Source organism: Setaria italica, chromosome I (genome assembly GCF_000263155.2).
Source record: "Setaria italica strain Yugu1 chromosome I, Setaria_italica_v2.0, whole genome shotgun sequence".
Taxonomy (NCBI): domain Eukaryota; kingdom Viridiplantae; phylum Streptophyta; class Magnoliopsida; order Poales; family Poaceae; genus Setaria; species Setaria italica.
Window position 1 is genome coordinate 2,522,787 of NC_028450.1, and position 22,076 is coordinate 2,544,862.

At 43.4% G+C, this 22,076-nt stretch overlaps 1 protein-coding gene across 1 annotated transcript; it reads left to right on the top strand.

The window, feature by feature from the left end:
* The first annotated feature begins 14,668 nt into the window (after positions 1 to 14,668).
* On the top strand, positions 14,669 to 16,488 carry LOC101777605 (40S ribosomal protein S24-1). Its single transcript, XM_004951339.3, has 4 exons — positions 14,669 to 14,902; positions 15,006 to 15,176; positions 15,938 to 16,024; positions 16,209 to 16,488. The coding sequence occupies exons 1-4, from the start codon at positions 14,777 to 14,779 to the stop codon at positions 16,236 to 16,238; spliced, it is 414 nt and encodes a 137-aa protein (XP_004951396.1). The 5' UTR covers positions 14,669 to 14,776; the 3' UTR covers positions 16,239 to 16,488.
* Positions 16,489 to 22,076: the final 5,588 nt, after the last annotated feature.

A 22,076-nucleotide genomic window follows, 5' to 3' on the forward strand; every position in this document is an offset into this window, starting at 1 on the left:
CAACCACCTCATGAGCTAAATTGTAGGACTACGAGACAACTTAACAATCATTGTACGAGTTATTGTTACCATGCAACTCATAATATTTTATTTTTCTTATGCACAAATTAAGAAATTATATACCACTACCAGACAACTTATAGGACAACCTATTGTACAAGTTGTCTGTTAAATCGTCTTAAGATTACGTGTCATGTATGAGACCGCATATTAGACGACACCAATCTACTTCCCCTCCAACACCCCCTTCCAGATCGTGGCTGAGCTGCGGAATGGACAGAACGCGCGAGGGAGTTTTTAAAAACCGGCGAGAGGAAGCTGACAGAAATTCACGGTTGGTTTGATTTGGTTTGTTGCGAAACGACGCTCCGCTGCTTCCGGCCGTCAAAAGGCAGGGGGAATCATACGCACAGCTGGAGGCGTGGAGTGTGACGTCCGGGTTTACTCAAACGTTAAATGTCCATGTCTTGGCATCCAGAAAAATCTAGCTGCGCCGGTATGATGTGGGATGATAGGGATCAACAACGGTAGAAAATTTTGCTGGTAAATTTTTAATTTCAGTACAAAGTTATGATGTATGCTAACTGCACTGGAAAGAAACAATGAATGATTTTATATAAACCAACCTACTTTTGGCACAAATTTTATGTTGTTAGATTCACAGTAAAAAATGCTTTTCTAAAGAAAGAATGACCTAGCGAAACAAAATACGCCTTGTAGATAAAACGAGTATGCAGCCTGTTCACTTCAGCTTATCAGCCGGCTTATCAGCCACCGAACAGTGTTTTTCTCTCACAACAAATCAGTCGTTTTAGCTTTTCAACCGGCTTATAAGTCCAGCCGAACAGGCTCATGACTGTCAAGTAGGGAGAGAAGACACGCAATTTTGTTGGTAGCGAGGCTTTTCACAAGATATGGAATAAATGGCATTGTTCCAAAGAAGCTAGAATTTTCCTTTTTTTTAAAAAAAAAAGAAGAATTTTCCAACACCTGGATCACAAAGCCTCGTGAAATTCAATTTTTTTTTGGTGGGAGGGGATGCAATGCAGCAACTTGAGAACATCTTTGAACATTAATAACTTGAGAACACTGGCGTACGATTCCGCAGCAATAGAGAGTGAGAGCAGCAGCCACTCTTGGGTCCCCAAGTGTGCCTGCCTCACGAAAGAAGCTGCTGGTTTTTGCCTTGCCGTCCCCAGAAGCAACGAGCTCACTTTCTGGCAATTGGCAAGACCAAGAACCTCGGCCCAGCAGCAACAACCGTCGACATCCGAGGTCAATTTTAGTCCCGTTCGGCCTGATTCTCCGCTGCAATTATACGGCCGTTTGATGCAGCAGAGCCTGTTCTCTCATTAGTCCAAATCGAAAGCATCAATAAAGCTGCATCTGTGTGTTTCCTTCTACGGTTGGTGATCATCGAAAGCAATGTTTCGTACACGTCTCGGTCACAGGTTGCTGAGATATTTGCTATATTTTCTGTATCTATTTTTTTAAAAAAAAAACACTCCAGTACTTCTTTTCTCTCAAAATATCTCTGTTTTTTGAAGGAAAAAAAACTGGGGGTGTGTGGACCTGTCCCCTGTAGTCAGTGTGCAGCCTGGGAGAAAAAAAACTAGAAGCAGAGGGAGCAGAGTAGCAGACAGGTGTTTCGTTTTCTGAATTCATTGCGAGAGATGGCCCGAACCGAGATGAGTAGTGATCAGTGGACCAGAATGGTCTGTGAGCTACTGGAAGCAACAGCACGGTGACGGGGCCATGAGGATCTACATACGGATCGGACAAAATGATTGTATGTGCCATGCTGTCATCAGGTCGCTGCAATAAAATGTATGTTAAATTGCTGACGCCATACTAATTCTCACTATAATGCAACATCATGCGTTCCTATTAGTAGTTCCGCATAGTACCACATCGTTAGGCCAAAAGAAGAGTTGAACTCTTCTGCAAGTGACTGAATTGAATTGGCTAATGGAGTGAACCATAGAATGAATGTACTGCACGAATGAACAGTCAAAAAAAGAAAAAAATGGGAGCCATTCGAAATCGACACCTAGTGCCTGGTACGCCGTGTGTGCAGGAGTAGTACACATCCTGACAAGATCCGAGATGAGAGAAGCATATGCTGGACGCATGGACGACAAGGCACGGCACTACAGAGCCATGCCATAGGCATATGGACGTGCCAACACATCGGCATGTGTGCCGCCGGCAATCATTCACGCCGGAGCAAGCAAGGCACACCATGTGTTGCGGCGAGCATCTTCCAGCACTTGGATGTCCCGATAGGTGCCACGGCCAGAGGCCCAGAGCATCTATGATCTACGCCGGCGAGCCGGAGACGAAGACGAATACTAGCTACGGAGCAGGCGACTATGCGAGATCCCGAGCTGCAGAACCGGCGACGAACGACGCTAGCTGATGTGGAGTCGTCAGCAATAATTGTGGGAATCTCGCGCGCTGCGTTACATCAAATCATTGCGGCAGGGCGATATTTCCTGAGGGGCCGGCCGTGGGGGCGTCACGATCGCCGATTCGCCATCGGCATGCCCACGAGATCCTCTCCTTGGACTCTTGCGAGAGCTCTGCTCCTGACAATGGCCTGCCTGTCGACCCCATGTAATGTAAGCTAAGCCAAGCCAAGCTAGCATCCAATGACCAAGCAATGGTCTCCAGACAACATGATGGTATGCTGCCAAATTTCGGCGCTGCATTAAGAGTGCTAGCTTTTATTCTGTTATTTGTGTTTGAAAAAAGGGATCGGAGGAGGTCGTTGTCTCGCCCTGGCAAATTATGGGGAGACCAGTAGCAATGGCCTTGAAAGCAAAACGAATGTGACCCGAGTTAAAATGAACGAAACAGATGGGAAAGAAAAGGATGGTGGATTTTTGGTATTTCTGGTTTATTCTGAATTTCCCATCAATAATAATATGATTGCACCACCGAATCTCCCCCTGGTCACCGTTGCAAACTTGCAACGGCAAGCAATGGCAGATCAAGGGCTAGGAACAACTCGACAGCGCTGCCTGCCTCTGGACTAGTTCCACGAGCCATGCATATCTGTGGGCTCTGCCATGGCTTAAAACTAGAATCCGGCTCAAGGCCTTGATGCATAGCTGCTGATGGAGCTTCATCAGCTTCTAAGACAGCAACGCAATTCCTCCCTTTTCCTTTTCAATTCCTCCTTCATTATCTTTTTCATGGAAGAAGTTAGGATAGCACTAGAAACTAAACGTCCCCTAGTTTATGAACTTTGGCCATGTGTGGTTACTGATTTTGTGCTTAGTATGTATCATGTGTTGTTTCACAAAAAAAAAAGTACGTATCATGTGTTGAGAACAACTCATGACATAGAAAAACTGCATATATAGTCCAGGAAAGTCTACTCGTTGCAAACATACAACGAAAATTAGGTTGTTTAATGCTTTTTCAAGCCCTCAAGCTAATAAAAAAATAAATATGTGCGCTCGGTAGCTTAGCGAGTAAGAAAGCTTGGATCTTAGCCATATTTTTCTTAAAAAAAGGAAAATAAAGCGAAACCGCATGGATGTATGGACTGATTTTTTTAGAAAGCAATAATTCAATGTGAATCATGCTCCATCAGTACATGATTACTTAGGTAATTTGTCGCAATATACATAATAATGCCGGCTCCAATAATCCAGATCTTTACAAACGTTGCTTAAATTTTTCCTGTAGTAAACAAAGATCATTTACCGATGACTAGCATTCCAGGACCCATTCAAATTTCTTGAAAAAAAATAGGGAAAAAACTTCATATGTAGTAATAAATGATCTACGCTAGAAGACTAGAACACACCATTCATTTCGCAGGCATGGTATGTATATTCTTGTAGCTCCCCCTGACTAAGCAGAGGCAAATGGGGGATCCTTAATAATTAATTAGCTGCCAATTGGGTACACTTTTCTTTTTCATCATTCATACTTTTGATTTATTGGGAGTTTACAAGAGAAAGGACAATTGCATAGAATATCCAAGCGGTAGTGTGCATTTGTGGCGACTTTTTAGTGGATATAAATAAGTTTTGAGGCATTTGTGTTGATACCCCTGTTTTGAAGTGTAATTATGTAATTTTACCCTTATTTTCTTAACTTTGTGATTTTGCCTTTAACTATTCACAAGTCAATGTGATTTTGCCCCTAGTCAATGGCCAAAACAGGGGCAAATACGCAAAGACCAATAGCAAAATCATGAAGTTCAAAAAACAGGAGTAAAAATACAATTGCACTTCAAAGTAGGGGCAAGTTCACAAAAAACCATAAGTTTTTCCTATATGCTTTGCAGCCGAAGGAAAAGTAGATGCAACTATGAAACTCATATCGCATGATGTAGTGTGTAGCGGTATACACTGTGTTATGTTGTCAAGCCCTCAAATTGAAAAATAATTCAAAATGTCCACATCAAAGAAAAAAACTTGAACAACAAAGTGTCTTTACAAATTTTTTCTTCAAACGACATGTGATAAAGGTAAACATATTTTTTGTGCGTCTATATATATTGACTTTAAATTTGTTTGAAGTAGAAAAAGGTGGAGTAAATTCAAATGTCTTTTTTTTAGGTTATGAGTAAATTCAAATGTCATGCGATTTTTTGAGGAATAATTCAAAGCATGTTCTCGGTGGATTGGGAGGGGGCTGACAAATAAAACATAGTGCATCTATCACACGCAGGCACTCGAAAAATTGGAAACCATCCAGATCGAAACCATTGTTGCTTTATGGCAACATGGGAGTATATTCGAACCACATCTCCCGATTCACGTGCTTACAGATGTTGCTGTTGCAGTTCTTTCTTATACTTGAACAGCGATGAACTGCACATGGCTTAGCCGGCTACCATGGCACAGAGAAGGTTCATCGGGATCTACATGGCTGCACACAACATGCGTATGCAGATGCAGTAGAGCTCGTGCTCGAGTGTCGGCGATGCATGGAAGCAACAGACAGAGGAACCTTTTCCAGAACATGGCCAAGCCGCTGCTCTGTTTCTTTTCTTGCGATCGAAATTCGTATCAGACCAGCGCATGCTACTTCATAATGAGCGCGTGGTGGTGCATAAACAAGCTCGTGATATAGATTCGCAAGTGCGCCTGCAACACGGGAATGCACACGAATATGCTCAATTTCTGCACTGCGGCAAAGGACTACACACGCACACAGTCTTTCGTGCGTGCCTGAGTTTGGTGTTGTGACCATCTTCACAGGTTGACACTCTGAGAAAATAAAAGTACAAGTATTTATGTTCATGCAAAAAAGAATATTTATGCGTTTTTTTGGAAAGGAATATGGATGTAAAAAGGTATTCGTTCTTTTGAGGAAAAGAAACAATCCCATCCCTGCCTGGTGGGTATTCGTGTGGAAGGCCCAACTGGACAAGCAGCCCGTGCAGAGGCCCAAAGGTCCGGGTGGGTTATACTGCATTTTTTAAAAGAATATTCGTTTGAGGAAAAAAAATCATTCCATCCTCCTGGTGGGTATTCGTGTGGAAGGCCAAACTAGACAAGAAAGGCCCAAAGGGCCGGAAGCCCAAGCGTGTTGAGTATGCCAAACCCCGATCGGAAGGGGCCCATACGAGTGGGCTTTCTGTCCTTGCCGACTGGCCCTCTGCCGCGTGCATGCGCCGCCACGCGCTCCTCGTGGAAAACGTGGTTGTAGGGCTGTGAAGTTAATACCTGTCGCCTGTGGGGCTATAAAGCTGCCTGGCACTGCATTTCTGGAAGCGTTGGAGAAAGGGATATCATCTTAGCTTCCCTAAACAACTCATCTCGTATCTCATCTCGTATCGTTAATTTTTTTATGAAACACACACTGCGTCAGAAAATATTTTTTGCTGGTAGTTAAAACCGGTTTTTCTAGCAACTCATTGTCAACCAGCACAAATGATCTTTGTGTTGGCAGGTGTCCACCGCCAGTACAGTTCCAATTTGCGCTGGCGGGTGCTTAGATAGCTCGCCAGCAAAGATATTTTTAGGATAATAAAAAAACCTGGCCGTATCCGCTCCTGCTGCTGCAACCACAGCCGCACCGTCGCTCGTTTTGCCTCGCGCCGCCGTCCCGCGATCCCGCACTGCTTCTCCGTTGTCTCCGTTGGAGCATGCCCTAGGCACTCACCCGCCGGAGCTCGCCCTCGACACTTGCCCTTAGGCGTGCCGTCGGAGCTCAGCCTTGGCGCCCGCCGCCGGAGCTCGCCCTTGATGCCCACCCTTGGGCGCCGCCGGAGCTCGCCCTCGACGACGCCCGCCCTTGGGCGCGCGCCGGAGCTCGCCCTCGACGCCTGGCCTTAGGCGCGCCGTCGGAGCTCACCCTCGACACCCGCCCTTGGGCGCCGCTGGAGCTCACCCTCCCATCGGAGAGGAAAGAAACAAATAAGGTAGAGAGAGGGAGAGGATGAGAGAAAGGAACAAATAAGGGAGAGAGAGAGCACATGATGCTACTCCCGCGCCCGGTCGGCCGCTGCTGCATCCAACCGGGCACGCCGGTCCCCACGCTCGTGGGCCTGCCCCACCGGCCATCGCTCCCGCCGGCGCCCGCGCCCACCGCCCGCCCGCCGCCCGCCCACGCTAGTGCTTGCTCCTGGAGATAAGAGGAGATAAGGGAGAGGTACGGGGCTGATGCCCGTCTCGCCTGCTCCTGGAGAGATAAGAGGAGATGAGGGAGATGTACGGGGCATTTGTGCTGGCGGGCACTAATCTCGGTCACCTTTGTGCTGGCGGGTGCCAATTCCACCCGCTAGCACGTTAATTTCGACGTGTCAGCACAAATCGTTTCTGGCGTAGTGACAGTTCAGATGTAGAAGTGGCGGGAGGATTCAACGATACGAAAGTAATCTACTTTCCATTGTGATGGAACCCACGGCAGTTGTCGGTGTTTAGACTAGCAACCTACGTAAGATACCCTAAGTGAGTAGATTGATCGCTAGGGCTTCATTGAGATAAGAAACTCGAAGGTAAACGCGAGGCACGATTTAGATAAATTCGAACCGTTACATAGTGTAATACCCTATGTCTTGTGTAGAATATTACTTTTGCATCGATGATGGATGTCTTTTTTCGATGGATCCCTACCTCATCTTATATATTCGGAGGTAGAGGGCTACATATCAATTTACATTAATCTATTAATCTTGGTCGGTCAAGACAGAAAGAGTCCTATCCTAATTATACATGAGTATTGTCATAATTTCCGACTAATTCTTTATTTTAGATTGGTCAACTACGTCGTTCCATACCGTAACTTCATCCTAAGTACTTGGGGTAGTCTCTCTTCTTTCGAAGTAGTCCATACCATCTCAGAGACTCCGTAGATCTTGATCCGTGAGATACTCATATACACGCATCCACACTCATCGTTGTTGTCCAAGGAGTTGGAGTGCAAGTGTGTTTTGGGTGCTAGCTTCAGCTGTGGTGTTGAGAACCATAAGTTTCTGTGTTTAGGCATAAAGAAAGGCAAGTGTTAACGGATGAACGCGGGTGTTGAAAAATTCACCCTATATCGAAAATGAGCACAGTGGATTAATAACTTTAACAAAGCGAAAAGTAAGCAGCCACTTCTTTTTCTTGCGATTGGACTTTAATTTTGACCTTATCACAATTGTTATTCCAATCAAAGAAACTCTCAAGGTCAAACAACCAGATATTTGCACTATTCCTCGGAAATTATATGAACACACACGAGTACAATGATGAACTTGTCAATGAATGTTCATACAGTCAGAGAGAGAGAGCTTAATAGAAAGCAGTCAAAGCACATGCGGGAGAGCAAATAATCCCACCGTAGAGTGAGCTCTGGTCCACTGGCCGAATGAAATGGCTTTGTCTGGGGCTCGGGCCGGGCCGCCATCTACGACGAAGACCGCGGCCGCCGCCGGCGGCGGCGAGAGCCGACCAGCTGGAAGAACTCGTGGCGGCAGTGGAGGTAGAGGGAGCCGAGGAGGTTGCGGAGCTCCGGCAGCAGCGCGGTGAGGTTCCGGCCGGACGGCGCCAGGACGGTGAGGGGCCAGAGCACGAAGCCCACCGCGAACATCGACGCCACCGGCAACATGGCGATATCTCCGGCCTCACCGTCGATCGATCGGCCGGCGTGCGCGCGCGGCCGCGCGATTGTAGCTAACTAAGTGTGCGGGTGCGTGCGTGTGTGTTAGCTTGCCCGTGGAGAGTATTTGTAGCCGGAGAGGAAGAAGTTGTTCTCTCCACCACGTGCGTGCTTGAACAGCGGAGACCAGTGGTTGTGCTGGAGAGCTTCATTTTTCTTTCCTCCTTTTGTTTTGTTTTGTTTCGTTGAGCGTCCATTTTGTTGTGAGGTTATCCGAATATCCATGAAGGTTTTTAGCTAATTTTCTTCCGGAATTGTTTGGTTAACATGTTTGCTAGAAATAGTAGTTAGAGTTCTGCAATATATATAGGAATTCACAATAACAAGGTTCCACTAATTTATAATAGTAGATAATTCATGGGGTTTGGGGAACCCCAATTTCACGCTATACAACCAGTCTCACTGAGATTGAAAACTTGATAACCATACCTGCTAGATGTTATGGGGATGAAACTCCTCTCACATCTCATGAAACTCCTACTTCTCTCTCTTCGTAACGACCTTGCCAAATCAGCAAAGCTGCTGATGTGGCATACAATTTAATGCTCATGAAAATCTTATGAAACCCTTCACTGAGACTAGCCTTAAGCCATTCTCAATGGAGAGTTTCATTACACCGTTTCTAAGAGTGCCACATCATCTTCAAAGATTTAAGTTGATGAATAAAACAACCCCTCACAATGCACAATTTCATGTCATAATTTCATAGGCTACTCATAGTATTTAATTGTTGTATGGTGTTGATATCAAACATGCCATATGAATATATAACCACTTGAAATTGTACCTAGTAGTGGCACACTAACCATGGTTACATAGGATTGGCAAAAGTTATGGAGATGAAATAAATTGCTCTCAACGGGGGTTTCATCATAGTTTCAAAGTCTAGGTAACCGTGTATACATGATTTCATCCCCATGAAATTCAACTCCTCTCTCTCTTCATAAGTTTTATGATATGTCACCATTTTTACCTATGTGGCATGTAATTTAATGAGTTTGAAATCCTCATGAAATTTGCATTGAGAATGACCTTAGTATTGAGTCTAATTGGTTAATCCTAGGTGGTAGGTGGAGGCCGTTAAAATGATATGCGATGCAGCGATCCTAGCCGTAATATTTGGGAGACTGGTAAAAGTAAACTCTTGGATAACGTTCTTCCAGTTTCCGGATAGTGCAGTTTGACTATATGTCTTAAGGGCTTACCGTAATCAAGCCATAACACAAGTACTACTTTCAGATTAGTACTTGCTGTTTGAAGTATTTGCCAACCATTTCTTCCTCAAACAATTTAAGCTTTCATGGTGTGGTGGTTGGTGCATCACTGCATGGAGCTCTATCCCTTCTGGACCGTACTTAGTACATACAGTAGCCAGCCTGCCACCTTGCCCCCACAGTCACCACCGCCACCAAATCGCCTTACCAGCTACCACCATTTCCCTTCCTCTACAAATCTCACCCCAAGAACCCAAAAACACTACTCTAAACTTTGCAAGAGTTGAGGGAAGACGATTAGAACCTGAATGATGGTGTGAGTCCGACAACCATAGCCTGCATCGAGCACAGATTCTTCAGTGGAATCTGGATGCTGAGGAAAGCCAATGTAGGCTTGTTTTTCCGGAAAAATAAAAGGCAGACAAGAACCTGTAGTGGGCAGGAGAGCCCATTTATAACTTTGTAGATAAATTCTTCATAGTGTGGTAATGGTAAGGATAATACTCCTAGAAGTCTTTTTTATATATCCTTTAAAAAATACTCCCTCATTACAAACCTCAGTTACAAAGTATAAGTCATTTTATTTAGCTTTGTCTAATTTTAATCAACTTAATAGAACAATATATTAACTTCTACATTATCAAATAAATATAGACTATGCATCTACAGAAGATATATACATTTTTCTATAGACTGATGAACAAGACCTACAGAAATAATTTGATTCTACCCGAAAAAAAGAAATAATTCGATTTAAGACAAAAATTAAACGACCTATAATTTTTACACCATAGCCATATCGCAAAAACAAAGAAGAAGTTAACTACAACCTGACACAGCAACAAGAAAAACACATGAAACAAGATCCCTCAACAGAGCTATAAAATGGATGTACATGCATACTACGTCACATGTATGAAATACAACATGCTCACGACCTAACCGCCGCCGATTGCTGCTAGGAACGCCGCCGTCATCCCGTGTGGCGAAGGCCGGTGACCGTGGCAAGCAGGAGGAGCTCGTGCCGGCAGTGGCGGTAGAGGGAGGCGAGGATGCCGCAGAGCTCCGGCAGCAGCGCGGTGAGGTTCCGGCCGGACGGCGTGAGGGCGGTGAGGGGGATGACGAGGAAGCTCACCGCCACCAGCCACGCCGGAGGCCACATTTTAGTGTAAAATGTCTCCAAGTATTCCCCTGCGATCTATCCGTGGGTATACCTCCGTCTCGCTCCTGGGCTAATAATGGAGATATATAACAAGTATTTGTAGCTAGAGAGATCGATGCTGTTATTTGGTCATGAATTTCGTTCTCGTGGTTGAATCTTGGATGACAGGTGTGCGCGCGCGCGCGCGCGCGAGACCGTTAGGTGTACGTGCGCTAGCTAGAGCTCATCAACGATCGACGCAGAAGTTTATGAGAAAGCAACGGTGACGCCGACCAGCGTGAATGCGTGATAACGGGCTTAAAATGACAGTCTAATCAGTACCGATAGATCTGTTCGCATTAGATTGGGCCTTGCATCATTGCATGCCTGATTGCAAGCTAGTGGTCGCAGCAGATAGCAGCAGTACCAACTACTCCCTCCGTCCTAAATTAGGATTCATTTTGGCTTTTCTAGGTACATAGCTTTTGCTACGTATCTAGACATAACATATATCTAGATGCACAGCAAAGTTTATGTATTTAGAAAAGCCAAAATGAATAGTAATTTAGGATGGAGGGAGTAGTTGCTGTCGTGAGTGGAAGAAGCCCAAATAATGGAATAGTTGTTTCTTGACTAAGATTAGTCATCAATGATGATGACCTTTCAAATGCTATAAGCACCTCTAAGAAACAGCTATAAGCATACTCATCTTGTACGGTGATTTCATCCGTGATGACTTTGTAAGAAACAGCTATAGTCATCACGGATGAAATCACTGTTCAAGGAGTATGCTAACACTGAAGCCATAAATTCAAAGGAAAAAAAGGCCTAGTAGTATAATACTGGAGGTTAAACGCTTATAGTAAGAAAATGAGCGAGGGACTTTTTTGTTTTGGAAAGGGAATGACTACCTGTCATCCGGGTAATTTTCAACCTGGGTATCACTCGGATTTTGATCCAATGGGGTGATGACACGTCACAGCTAAGATGCAAATTGAAAACTGAGTGATACAGCAACTTTTTCTCACCCAGAAAATAAAAGAAATAACTAGGGGGGAAACTGAGTGACAAGAAGACCATAAATTACTCAGAAACTCATTTGCCGTGTTGCATGGTGAAGGTAGTATTCATTTACTATCCATTGTTCTCTGATTCTAAATTTGACACTGACCATTAATTGTTGAACTTACTAAAATGGTGGGGGTGGTATTCGCTTACTGTCCATTGATCTCTGCTTCTAAATTTAAAACTTATCATTAATTGTTGCTTGGTTCATAAAAGCGGTGAAAGAAAATTTAACATGGAGATGACGAAACTGAAACTGGAAATGCATAACATCACAATGCAACTATATGTGGATAATACTCGCAGAATAATTTTGCTTCAGCATTCATTTATTCATGTACAGAACAATTTTGCTTCAGCATTCATTTATTCATGTACACCAGGCCACTTTGGACGCCATCAAACATGATGGTGATGAAGGTGCCCTGCATCCTGAACCATAGTAGAGATTGTTAGTGATCTTGAAAAAGAAAAAGAATCGCATGCATGGTCGGTGTTAAATGGAGACGGAAAAAGGATGGGCATCTGTACTCATATCCGAGCCTAGACCATATAATGACTATTTAGAAAATCTCAAAAAAAATGAAATCTGAGACTACACTAAAACAAAAACAGAACTAAAACAAAATCGAGAGCTGCATGCAGCAGCTAAATCTGAGACTTGAATGCTTTAGAGCCAAGATCCATTTGCAGCTGCAGCCTTGACTTTATCCAAAAAAGGAAGATAACTGAATAATGAATCACTGAATTATTTAACCTGAAAGACGATGGTAGTGCAGCTACAACAGATCGAAAAAAAAATATAATGAAACATTTAGAAAAAAAATGGAGACAGAAAAAGGATGGGCATCTGTACTCATACGAGCCTAAAGCATTGACTGAATATTTAGAAAATCTGAAAAAAAAAATGAAATCTGAGACTGCACTAAAGAATTGAATAGGACTCTAAATTGATTAATACTGAATGGCTCTGAACAGTTGATCTTGTTTGTTGGAAATCTTCAACCTGTTGTATAGTGGTTTCACACAGCAATAGTAGCTACTATATAGTGGTTACAGTGAATATTCAGCTGACAATGTTAACTTAGTACACTGAAAAGTACATATTCAGAGGAAAATGAACATTCGAACCTGACTGATGAAATGAATGAAATTGATATATCACTATCAAGTTCTTTTTCCCCCTCAAACATAAAACAATGAATCATCTTTATCCTCAAATATCCTTGGACTTGATCCATCAGAGGAAGCAAAATGTCCATGCCTCTCACATGAGTCTGCATCTGCCAGCACACATGCGCAGTGCATTTTAATTAAAATCAAAAGATGATATAATTAAAATCTGGAAAATGTTATATAATTCTTCAACTGTGTTTCTGATTGAGAGCTGGTCAAAAGAAGAAGAAAAAAGACATGACACATAGAAAGTGGAACAACCTTAAGACGGCATAAAACTGAAAAATGGAGAAAAGCAATGAATGGAGCAAGAACTGAATGGAAAAGGCACTCAACCATATTGCACTTAATTAAGAAGAGACTGAATGCAGAAAAAAATGGAGCAAATCGGAATGGTTACTACAAATAGACAAAATGAATTAACACATTCAGAACACCAAATATTCAGAGGTCAATGAATATTTAGAAACCTTAGCATATTGACAATGTTAACTGAATACACTGAATATTTAGAGATATATGAAGATTCAGAACCTAGACTGATGAAATGAATACACTAAGACACTGAAAACTCAGAGAAAAATGAACATCATAAACCTGATAAAATGAACCAGATATTACTGCACGAAGACATAGAACATAACACCGAATATTCATTTTTTAGAATCAATGATAGACTAGACGACTTCCATTATGGAAGTTCCATAGCCAGGGCCTGAGGCGCACCATGGCCACAACCTTGGCCACCACGATCCAAGCTTTGTTGTTGAGCACCACCAGGGCCTGGACCACAACCGGCGCCGAATCCGGGAGGAGCGTCGTCGTTGTCCGATGTACTTGCCTTTTCTTTTGTTTTCATACACTAGCTATAACAACAGACTAATCACAGACTTTGTTTGTGCCGGGAAGAACACACTACTCCATCTAGAGAAACCACGAACACACTACTTTTTTCCAGAGAAACAACGGATAAATTTATAGCACAAGAAAATGGAACACACCACTAATGCGGCAACTGCAACCCAATCCTCCGTTCGCTCCCCGACCGCGGAAACCGCACACAAAAATTTGCAATCGGCGGTAAAAAATTTTTAACAGCTCAGCAAGTAGCAACCCGCGTTAAAGGAAATCTAGAGAAGTATAGAAAGGTTTTTCGGGTGATCATATAAGGTAGTGTAATTGCAATCATGGTGTAAAGGCTGTCGGGTAGCAGAGCTAATCCTTGGCTACATCGCGGGTTCACGGTTTAGGAGTCATTGTATCTTAAAATTCTCTTTTCGTTCTTGAAAGGCAGAGCTCCTGCTATTTATGTTAAAAAAAATTAACTAACCCTAACCAAACTTGGTAACCGACCTGCTACCCTCACGCATCCACAAAAGCCATGTGCTGCAGAAATCAAAGTGACATGAAATCTCAAAATAATCGAAAATGGAGAAAATGAATGCGAAGGAGACGTGAGCTACTCCAGGTAGCGAGAGGAATACGTACAAGAAAACATCATTACCTTCAACGACGTATCCGAGAAAGCAGCAGGCTGCAGCAAGCGCAACAACGTATCCGAGAAAGATAAATGAATGTATTTAGAGATAAATGAATGCTAACAGAAAACCAAAAAAAAAAGGTCCGACAACCACAACAGGCTCACGAACTTGCAATGATCCTGGCCATGGAAATCTGGGTGAGAAACCAACACATAATCACCCGCGAGACAGTTAGAAATTCCGTTTTGGAAAATTAGAGTTTTTTTAGGACTGTTTGGAAAACTAGTGTCCGAGATTATATAACTTGTGGCTGACTGCCGCGTTGAAACGAAATAGGCCCATTTAGGATTTAAAGCCCATCATTCTATTAAATCCAGTCCGGCCCACCAAAACCCGCCATTCGCCTCCCACAGTCCCACTTGTCAGCCGCACTGACCTGATGACCTAGGGTTTCAGCCAGTATATATACAATCCCCTTCCCCCACTGCCCGCCTCTCCGCCGCCGCCGCCGCCTCCAAGCGCCCCCCGCTAGCTCCGGCGAAGCCGACCCCGCGCGCCGCAGGTAAGCAGGCAGGCAGGCAGCATCAAGCATGGCGGACACGAGGGCGGCGCCCGCGGTGACGCTCCGCACGCGCAAGTTCATGACCAACCGCCTCCTCTCCCGGAAGCAGTTCGTGCTCGAGGTCCTCCACCCCGGCCGCGCCAACGTCTCCAAGGTCAGTGCCCTGCGCTCGCCGGGACCTTTGCTCTCCGAGGTCTCTCGTTTGGGCAAGGCGGAGCTTCGGCGAGGCTGACGCGTGCGATCCGTTGGCATTGCAGGCGGACCTCAAGGACAAGCTGGCCAAGGTGTACGAGGTCAAGGACCCCAACTGCATCTTCGTCTTCAAGTTCCGCACCCACTTCGGAGGCGGCAAGTCCACGGGGTTCGGCCTCATCTACGACAACGTCGAGGCGGCCAAGAAGTTCGAGCCCAAGTACAGGCTCATCAGGGTACGCGTCTCGTGCTCCCCCACCCTCCCTTTGCTCACTGACCGACTCTGAATTCTTAGTTTTGCATACTTCATACACTAGCCACAAAACTTCATACACTAGCCTGTATCCGCGGAAAGCTCAAATTTTGCGTACGAGTTCTTACTATCTGTAGTTCCTTACGATTTTGATACGTTTTAGGATTCAGATCAGGTCGATGCTTACCCATTTCTTGGGACATGTTGGTCAGGTCATTAAGATGTTTGTGTAGATGAGAAATGGAGCCTTGTCATGTGATTTAATTTCCAGAATGATTGCATTGCTACCTCATGGTTCAAATCCTGTGTCATGTTGTAGAGTTACCATATATCTCATTGTGTTTGTTGACTTTGTTCCGTGTTTTTCATTTTGTAAGCCCTGAGGTTGGCAACTATCATTACATGTTTATACCCTATTTACTGCAAATGATGTTGCTGGGTTCTATTGTAACTACCATAACCATCCCTTGGCAAGACCTAATTTATTACTGTAATTAGTAGGCTGTTTTGTGAACTTGTCTATGACCACTGTGCTTATGAAACCTGGCGTGGAATGAACAACTGACGGCAGTAATGTTTTTGAGTAAAATGATTCTGCAAATTTATGTTTGCTGAAGTTTTTCGTTATAAATTGTATATACTGAGCACCAAACCTTGACATTGTAATCTGCAGAATGTGACTGAAACAACTTAAACTATGGCTTTGCTTGTTTTTGACAATGTGGTTCTGTTCTGTTTGTGCAGAATGGTCTTGCTACCAAGGTGGAGAAGTCGCGCAAGCAGATGAAGGAGAGGAAGAACAGGGCGAAGAAGATCCGTGGTGTGAAGAAGGTATGTTCATTTGCATTCATCATCAGACTGTTGTCCTCTAATATTTGTGCCTGTTACGGGGGTCGCATTTGAGCTCTCAGGAATTATAAACTGTTTCCTATGAAACCCTGGCATTGCAAACAGAATATGTTAATCTTGAATTTTGTTGGTTGTGACTAAAACCTTTCTTTTATTGGTTGTGCAGACGAAGGCTGGGGATGCCAAGAAGAAATAAGCAAGATTTCATTGTACTCTAGCAATCTTCAGTTTGAGCGCCCGCCTGTTCACCATCAGAATTTTGTACCCATCATCTTGTTGCTGATGCCCCTCTGCGCAATGCTTTATCCACCAGTAGAAAGAGAATTTTGAGCTGTTTCATCGTCTCTTGTTACATTTGATTTGAGGCTCTCCCTCGTATTTGACTTGGACTTGTGGGCTCTATGATTTTACATGAGTTTATGCGCGAACTGTCGTGGTTGTAGCTAGTTCTGGGAGATTCTGAGCTGCCGAAGTGATGGTTGCAAACCATACCGTAGTTCTGCTGCGTTATCCGAGACTGTGCTGTTAGAGTCTGAGTGTTGACTGACATCCGCCCCTTAGCAAAAGTTTGAAGAGGGAAGAGGTCATTTTTTTCTTTGGCGGCCGTGTTGAACTGACTGAATATTCGTTTGCTATGAAAATGTTCCTTTCATTTGAGCCAAGCTCCCCCTGCCCCGCGCATCATGCTTTTCCAAACCTTAATCAACGGAGCCGAGGTTTGGTCATTTTCAGAACTGTGCATAGAGAGGTTTGAATATTACGGAGCTGTGGCACTCTAGGTCGATACAACGATTAGATGTTATGGAATTTCTCCTCTTTTCTCATGTAAAACCATAGGGACCAGTTATCGAATTGGTGAGGTTGGTGGTTCAGTGATCATTTGAGTGTGTCAACAAGTTCAACCACGTTTCAAATAAGCTGTATACAGTATATCCCCTCAATTAAAAAAAAATGCTCATGAGATGACTAGTACTGGAGGCCAAATTCAACCTTTTTCTCTCCATTTTGAGTTGGTTTTACACATTGGGCCGCCCTTTGTTTTACACTTCGGCCCTTTAGCTACATTCGGCCGGTCGGATGCCGACTTTCAGCCCAATATACGTTCAACTGGAATCAATCGAGTACACATATATACGGAAATATACCGTTACGGTCATGACGAAGGCGGCGAGTTCAATGTAGCCTGCTAACCATTTAGTAACAGCTTCACTTACTAAGTAAGCCTAAATCAAACCCATGGTAACAACAAACGCAATAACATTTGGCCCAAACGCAACAATTGAACCATGCTAAATTCGTGACCGCAGACATAAAACATAGAGTAAATTTCCTCGATGCCATTGGAATCTATAGCACTTCTTTTTTGACATTTAAATTCTTCAATTTCCTTCGGTGCCACTACTTCGAATTTTCATTTCCTTAGCTTCTATTTTCGTGAGTTGACCACTAAGTTAGCAGGCTATGATCCGTTGCTGCAGGCTCGGCCAATTCGTTGCTGAGCGCTGGGTGCATTTCATGATGCGTGTCCATGAAGAGAAAACGCCTTTTTCTTTGTTTTAGAAAAAGTCTATTCATCACCCTCAACTATCGATGTTGTCCGATTTTCATCCCTCAACCGAAAAAACCGGATACACGACACCCACCAACTGTTGAAACGGTCTGATTTACACCCCTTGGTGGTTTCGGTAGTGGTTTTAGCATACGTGGCGTCACGTCAATCATCCTATGTGTCACGTCAGCCGTGAGGGGCGTAAACTGGACCGCATTGATAGTTCGAGGGGGTCAACTAGACTTTATAAAAATAAACTTAAATAAAAATATTTTTTTCTTAGAAAAGATATGCATTTAAAAATTCTAAAACCTAGTTTAATCTTAAAAAAATCATTATAGCTTAGAAAAATATGAAATCAATTTTGTATTTTTTTAAATCATGCTCTATCTTACAATGCCTAGTTAAGTATTATTTAAATCTTTTATGATCCTCTTTTGGTGTTTATTTGCTAGAAGTTAGTCTCATTATTTATTATAATTAGTCGATATTGACGACTCGGACTACGTAGAATAGAAGTGACTTGACTCAAGAGTGAACATCACCTCAAATTTTATCCTATTTAGAAATGTGTGACCCATATATAAGAATGGTTAGATCTTTTATTTAATTGAATGATCTATTTTTACAAGGCATTGTAAGATAGTGCATGTTCTAAAAAAAAATATGAAAGTGGTTTCATTTTTTTTCCGACCTAAAATGAATTTCTCATGAATTTTCTAAAACTAAACCATATTTTAGGATTTTAATTACATATCTATCCTAGCAAAAAATATTTATATTTTTATATTTTGATAAAGTCTAGTTGACCCCTCAAACTATTAACAGTCCAGTGGCTGACATGGTGCCACGTAGAATGGCTGACATGGCACCACGTCAGCTAAAACCACCGATAAAACTACTGAGGGTGTAAATCGGACGGTTTCAATAGTTGGCGAGCATGAAATATCGTTTTTTCGGTTGAGGGTAAAAATCAGACTAGGTCGATAGTTGAGGGGTGTTGAATAGACATTTTCCTATTGTTTTTATCCAACGGCTGGGCCGTCTCTCTATATAGGGGAAGGCGGATTTGGGCTTGCAGCTTTGTTACGATATCTCAATTAGCTGGGCCGCTCAAATAAAAAAATTAGCTGGGCCGTTGATTTGAGCACAGGAAGAGCAAGAACTACAGTACCTAGCTCGAACTGAATCAATCGATTTTCTCCCAAACTAGACGTGCGTGTCCAATGATTAGGATTCCTCGGAAGGTGACGGCCTTACGCATGCCCCTGTCGCGTGTCCAATCAAAGATCACACGCGCACAGCACAATGCAATGTAAGAGGCTAATAGCTAGCTTAATCATGGGGCGCATTGGCCTATACTACTAATCTGGCCTGCCTTAATCGGCTGCTGCTGGTGATTAACGATCAGTTAAAGATGGTCAAGGGCAATCAAGACAATAGAGCGTGCGTGCGTATGGGCTTCTTTTCATGCATGTCGCCTACACGCGATCGATGGCTTGTCCATGCTTCGTTTCAAGAAAAAAAAAGGGTTGTCCATGCACGGATTATAGCTAAAACTGAAACATTTCTATCAAAAGTTGTACACATCAGCTGATCTCCTGATTGCATTTGGCCTTTTTCTTTTCTTTTGCACGCTTAGTCGCTTACTACTGCCGGTAATTTCCCATGGTACTACGATATTGCTTTTGAGAGTTTCCTGCTAGCAACCTGCTGGTCCCTTGGCATATACGATATTACCATAAACATGAACGTAACGACCATCGACAAGAAGACCCAGAGAACGGTTCATCTGTAGTTCTTGCCACGTACGTACGTACGTACGTCTGCAGACACTCGGGACCGGCCTCATGCTAGCTATAGCTACCATGTACCGACCGTGCACTTGACGCATGTACATACGTACGCGTCTACACCAGGTTGCCTAGCGTGCACCGCACATCCATCCATCGCACAAGTACAGAGGAATAGTAGCAGGATTGAATTTGCAATCATGTGAAGAGGATGCGGATGGGCGGCCAAAAGTTGGCGCCACCTAGCTAGCAGGCTGCCGCCTGTGGGGGAATATTGGACCACACCCAAAAAGTTAAGAGCTGGATCGATCAGGCCAAACAACATCAAAACACAAAGTTAACGAGGGAAATTAAGAAAGAAAACACTGCTACCTCTGGATCCAGGTTGATCTTAAAACGCACCTCCTGTATTACTATTACACACCCCCTGATACCTGTTACTGTTATAGTTAACTAGCGTCTACCAACAATGCCCGCCAAAGAGCAGGTGTCAATTCATCCTTAGTTGGTCCGAAATATCAAGTTTGTAGTTAACTAGCATCTACCAACAATGCCCGCTAAAGAGCAGGTTTCAATTCATCCATAGTTGGTCCGAGATGTCAAGCAAAAACTCGACGTTCAGGTCTAGCTTTTGCTCCAAAGATGTAGGGGACCAGTGCACTGCAGAGAGCGAGCGGCGACCGGCCAAGATTTCTCTGATGATGCGATGCGATGCGAGGTGGTTGCGAGCGCAGATCGCCGGCAGACGGCAGATGCAATGATTCCTCCGAACCGAACCAACCACCGTGCACACCATGCTTTGCCTTGCGCAGATAGAGAAGCTTAATTATTACTAGCTAATTGGCAAATTATTGGCAAGAAAAATGCATGGCTTTATCTTCCCAGATGCGGAAAGTGAAGTGATGCTTGCTTGGTGTGTGTGCGTGCCTTTTTCAACAGAAGATCATAATGCATGCATGGCCGGTTTCTCCTGTGCTTCGTCCTTGGTTTCATGGTGATACGTTGTGTATGCGGCGCGGCGCGGCGCCAGCCACCGACGACTGCCTTGGAAATCACCATTTTCTTTTGTTTGCCTATCGGCGGTTAGGGAGGGAACTGCATTTGCTTTGGCTATAAAAGTTTCATATTCGTAACCTTAAGGTCATTTGATTCATATATAAAATGATTTAAAATAATAATGATCTTTTGTTTGGTTGGGTGAATTGTACCAACTCATCTAGGATGGAGCCGTCCCACTTGATAATATTATTCTAATTAGAACCATATGATACAAGCAAATTGGTTGAACTACCCAATCAAGGATCATCCGTGCATGCATCATGTGGTGCATGCAACCAAACACACCCTAAGGCCTAAGCCTTGCTATCTATCCTCCTATTTCATATTCTCCTCTCCCTCCTAATTTTTCTTGTTGCGAGGCTGTTACCTTATCCATAACCTTAACTGCGACTTGAATATATACTCGGGTTTTAAACATATAGTACTGTTTAGAAATAGAAAAGTTAATTATTTTATTTTAATCTACAGGCTAGTACTACGTCATATATTCGAAAATATAGATGTACATCTTAACCATCAGGCTGGTAAGATAGTTTTTTTTTAAATGTGTGGAACCAACCTGATTGTAACCCGAGCCACTTGAAAAAGAAACTTATATAATGTTTTGGCCATTTCGTGATCGAGCTGTTGCGGCATAAGTTGTCAATTCAGGCCTACTGGCATACTGACGCATCACTACTAAAAGTCTTTTTCTATCAATCCAAATCCCATCTTGCAACCTTTACCACTATACCCGCCGGCAAAAAAAAAAACTTTTACCACTCTACCAAACACTCGCATACATGACTATGGCAAGTAGGGTACCAGTAGTGGGTGGCCTTTTCTTAGTGCACTTTGTAGTGCCTAATGCTTGTGGTGTGAGCATCCTGTTCCGCTGTTCCGCGTTGATGTAAATAATTTTCTCAGATTTCATTCCAATGATATGCAGCTCTTCTGCATATTCGAGAAAACCGAGGTAATTCAAGAATTACCACAAGTGTACTCTCGTGGTTACGTATGTGGCTTTAAAAAAAAAGCAAGCACATTTCTTTTTCACACACAATAAATTTACGAACGAATGTATAAATATATCCTTGGTTTTTGTGGCGATTTGCTAGGTGCTAGAACCACCGGAAATATATCCCGTCCGTACGCCACGGGAGACCTTTACCACACTTCGAAAGAAAAAAAATCGAAGTTCGGACCCCTATAAAGCGAAGCGAGGGTATGTATGTCACTGTAGAGTAGCATATGCTGCTGCTGATTTTGCTGCTTGCTATACAGACAGTAGCGCACAGTCGATATTCGTGGCTGGCAGAGCATCTTCAGTCTTCAGAGACGCTACCTCACTTTTTCTCTGCTGTGGTGGCATATACGCACGTACTGTATCTCAGCAATATATCTCCACCTGACCCCTGGTCCACTCTCAAATCATTGACCTCACGACATCAACTAGATTTTCTCTTCATAAACCATAATCTTTTAGAAAAATTTTTCTTTGCATATTTGTATTTGAAAGGTGAAACAAGTACTTTGTGTACAAGCACAGACGTCTAACCTTTGTAGTACAGCTTGCAAGTAGTACTACATTGCTACTCAGCCACCATCAATTTTGAGTAGAGTTTCCTTGTTTCTGATATCCTCACACCCATTA